The sequence below is a fragment of the Triticum dicoccoides genome, chromosome 7B, assembly GCF_002162155.2.
Source record: "Triticum dicoccoides isolate Atlit2015 ecotype Zavitan chromosome 7B, WEW_v2.0, whole genome shotgun sequence".
NCBI classification, from domain to species: domain Eukaryota; kingdom Viridiplantae; phylum Streptophyta; class Magnoliopsida; order Poales; family Poaceae; genus Triticum; species Triticum dicoccoides.
In genome coordinates this window covers 654,104,944-654,108,513 of record NC_041393.1, presented here as the reverse complement: position 1 = coordinate 654,108,513, position 3,570 = coordinate 654,104,944, and the positions used below count along the sequence as shown (strand labels likewise).

Genomic DNA, 3,570 nt, shown 5'->3' with positions numbered 1-3,570 from the left:
GAAGGAAAGAACGTAGCTTTACCATTTTTGGTAGGGTCACCCATGAAGTAGCTCACTGGAGCCTAGATACATTGACCTTTTCTAGAAAGTTTAATAAAATCTCGGTTAATTGATACATAGACGGGCCTTTGCAAAAAATATTTTGCTTTAAATCTCAACCAATTGTGAAAAGTGCAACTCTGTCTTAAAGAATGCAAGTTGCATCGGAATATGTACAACCGGTATGACGGTCCAATTATAGAATACATTTTTAGTTATCTAGTCCTATTTTCGCCGGTTGTGGCATTTTTTTTCTTTCAAGTTTGCTTACAAACATGTGTTGAACTACGTACTTTGATGCTAGTTCTTTCAATAAAATGGCTCTGTGCATCACTAGATGCAGAGGCTAGGTGTAATTCTCCTTTAGAAAAAATAAACTAAAGTTGTACTTTTTCTAAATTGGCTGAGACTTAAAACAAATCTTAATCGATTAAGACCCAGATGCCTTTGCACAAGCAGTTTTGCTAAATATCAACCAATCGAGATTTTCTCTAGTCCCAATCGATTTTTCGAAAAGTGCAACTTCAGTTCGGTGAAGAGTGAAACCGCCACTTTTTGAGTTGCTAATCCTAAGTCGATTGAGATTTCTTTGAAGTCCCAGTTGATTTGAAAAATTACAATTTAGTGAAAAGAATTTTCTTTCACGAATATGCAAAAGTTTTGCGTATCTTTGCATTGATAGAATAGCAAGTTGGAAGCACGTACGCAAGAAATGGCGTGAGCTAGTTGTCGGGCACAGAGAGAGCCGCTACCACCCCAAGGCTAATAAGGGTTACGTCTCAAGAGTAATATGGCTAAACCTTTTGCGCCAACTCGTGCCCACATGCGAGTTTCATCCTGGTTCTTGTGTACAGTGCGCACGACGAAGGGGTGTTCCCCATTGAAGACACAACCGTTCTGTTGCTTCCAAAGCCACCAAGCGGTGAGAACGGTGAGAGAGGCGATGCTCGGTGTAAGCATGTCGTGGGGGATTGACACGTCACCATGCATGTGAGCACTTCATATCAAACCTGCCGCGAAAAGGAGTGGCTCGTGAGAAGGTGTTAGATCATTTCAGGCTCTGAGGCGCACAAAGGGACATATCGTGTTGTGCAGGAGGCCATGGTGACCAAGGCGGTCATCGGTCCAACATCTACTACCTTGCAGAAGATCTTGATGTGAAGGAGGGGTCCACAATTTAGTGAAAAGTGCAGTATTATTTTTCACCTAGTTTATCATGTGTATGTTCAGTTTAGTGAATACCCATTGAAAAAATCAGTTTATTTTTTTTAGGGATAAAAAATCAGTTTATTTTTTTTAGGGATAAAAGTCAGTTCAGCATGTTTAGATGTGACTGAACTGACCAAAAAATCAGTTCAGTTAGAAGACCAAAAAATCAAGTTGATACTTAGAAAATCTCAACCGACCAAAAAATGTAGACGTCATATTTAGCATGTTCTTTTACTCATGGGCATGCATGCAGCATGCTTTATATATTGAGTCTGTTTAGGACACATTTAAATGTGACATAGTTATGTCATTTTTAAACTGATGTCCACTCTGTTTGTAGCTTTTTTTTGTTCTAGTTTTTTTTTGTTTTTCGTTGCTGCATTATATATTTGTGGGAGCTTAGACATGACATCCTTAAAAAGAATTAGATGTGAATTAAACAAACTGTTATATACAGAGTATTTCCTATCTCGTTCTAAATTTGACTGAACTTTCCCTCTCTCGTTTGTGTTATTTTTGCTGGAAATTCAGACCGTGTGTTCTGGCCTGTTCTGTTCATCGCGACACTGGCCACCGCCGTCGGGAGCCAAGCGATCATCTCCGCCACGTTCTCCATCATAAGCCAGTGCAGGGCCCTGGGCTGCTTCCCGCGCATCAAGGTGGTGCACACGTCCAGCCATGTCCACGGCCAGATCTACATCCCGGAGGTGAACTGGACGCTCATGTCCCTCTGCCTCGCCGTCACCATCGGCTTCCGAGACACCGAGATGATCGGCAACGCCTACGGTACGAACCTACCTACGACGCGCCATTCCTGTTGCCTTCAAATGTCTCTAGTTTTGCTGATTACTCATTTGATCTGCGCTCGTTTCAGGGCTGGCCGTGATCTTGGTGATGTTCGCGACGACGTGCCTGATGTTCCTGGTGATCACCACGGTGTGGAACCGGTCGGTGCTGTGGGCGGCGCTCTTCGCCGCCGGCTTCGGGTCCATGGAGCTGCTCTACCTCTCCGCGTGCCTGGCCAAGGTGCCCCACGGCGGCTGGCTGCCGCTGCTGCTCTCCCTGGCCACGCTGCTGGTCATGTCGGCGTGGCACTACGGCACGGCCAAGAAGCAGGAGTACGAGCTGCAGAACAAGGTGTGCCTGGACCACTTCATCGGCCTCAGCTCCGGCATGGGCCTCGTGCGCGTCCCCGGGGTCGGGTTCGTCTACTCGGACTCCGTCGCCGGCGTGCCGCCCATGTTCGCGCACTTCGTCACCAACTTCCCGGCGTTCCACCGTGTGCTCGTCTTCGTGTCGCTGCAGACGCTGACCGTGCCCAAGGTGCCGCCGGAGGAGCGGTTCCTGGTGGGCCGGATCGGGCGGCCGGAGCACCGGATGTTCCGCTGCGTGGTCCGGTACGGGTACAAGGAGGGCCGGTGGGACCACTTCAACTTCGAGGACCAGCTGCTGGTGAAGGTCCTGGAGTTCCTCCAGCTGCAGCAGGCGGACGGCGACGGCGAGCGGTGCAGCACCGGGTCCGGCGAGATGTCGGTCATCCCGGCCGCGCCCAGCCAGGCCGTCGTGGACGCGCTGGCGTCGATGAGCTCCGGCGAGATCGAGTACTACGCCGGCGGCGGCGCCAAGAAGGTGCGGTTCGAGGAGCTGCCGGCGGCGTGGAGGCGGGAGGAGACGATGTCGGAGGTGAGGGAGCTGCTGGAGGAGCGGGAGGCCGGGGTGTCGTACATGATCGGGCACACCTGCGTGTTCGCGCACGAGTCGTCGTCCGCGGTGAAGAAGTTCGCCGTCAACGTCGTGTACGGGTTCCTCCGGCGCAACTCGCGGAGGCCCGCCGTCGTGCTCGGCATCCCCCACACCTCCCTCATCGAGGTCGGCATGGTTTACAGGGTGTGACTCACATTGCCTCGCCGGCCGCCCCGATCGCTCGCTCGCTCAAGAAGAAGAAGAAGAAGCGTAGTTGTAGGCTACAGTAGCTGAAGATAACTGAAGAATAACAACACCTCGTTGCTGCTGAAATGAAAATCAACATAGCATGCTGTTGTTTGTGGATTGTGATCACATCGGTACTGTCTGGTTTAACTCTGCCGGCGGAGAAGTAACGAGAGAAGCATGCCGATTGCCCACCCGCTCGCTGTAGGCTCAGAGCATCTTCAACAGCCGCGCAACGCCCGGCGCGCTAAAAGGGCGTTTACAGCGTTGTAGTCGTGAGTTTTTGTGTGGCGAGGAGCGCTTGCTCCAGCGACCGCTGCAAAGTATAGCGCGCGTGAGCCGCTCCAGCAGCCGCTGCAAAAAAAAAACTGCGCGCGCTCTAGCACAAACACC

At 50.8% G+C, this 3,570-nt stretch overlaps 1 protein-coding gene across 1 annotated transcript in view; it reads left to right on the top strand.

The window, feature by feature from the left end:
- LOC119341561 (probable potassium transporter 13) overlaps window positions 1-3,365 on the top strand; it is an 8,764-nt gene extending 5,399 nt beyond the window's left edge. Inside the window, exons 8-9 of the mRNA XM_037613435.1 lie at window positions 1,780-2,034; window positions 2,123-3,365. Coding sequence (XP_037469332.1) covers window positions 1,780-2,034; window positions 2,123-3,141 — 1,274 coding nt within the window. The 3' untranslated portion in view covers window positions 3,142-3,365. The remainder of the gene's footprint in view (window positions 1-1,779; window positions 2,035-2,122) is intronic.
- Window positions 3,366-3,570: the final 205 nt, after the last annotated feature.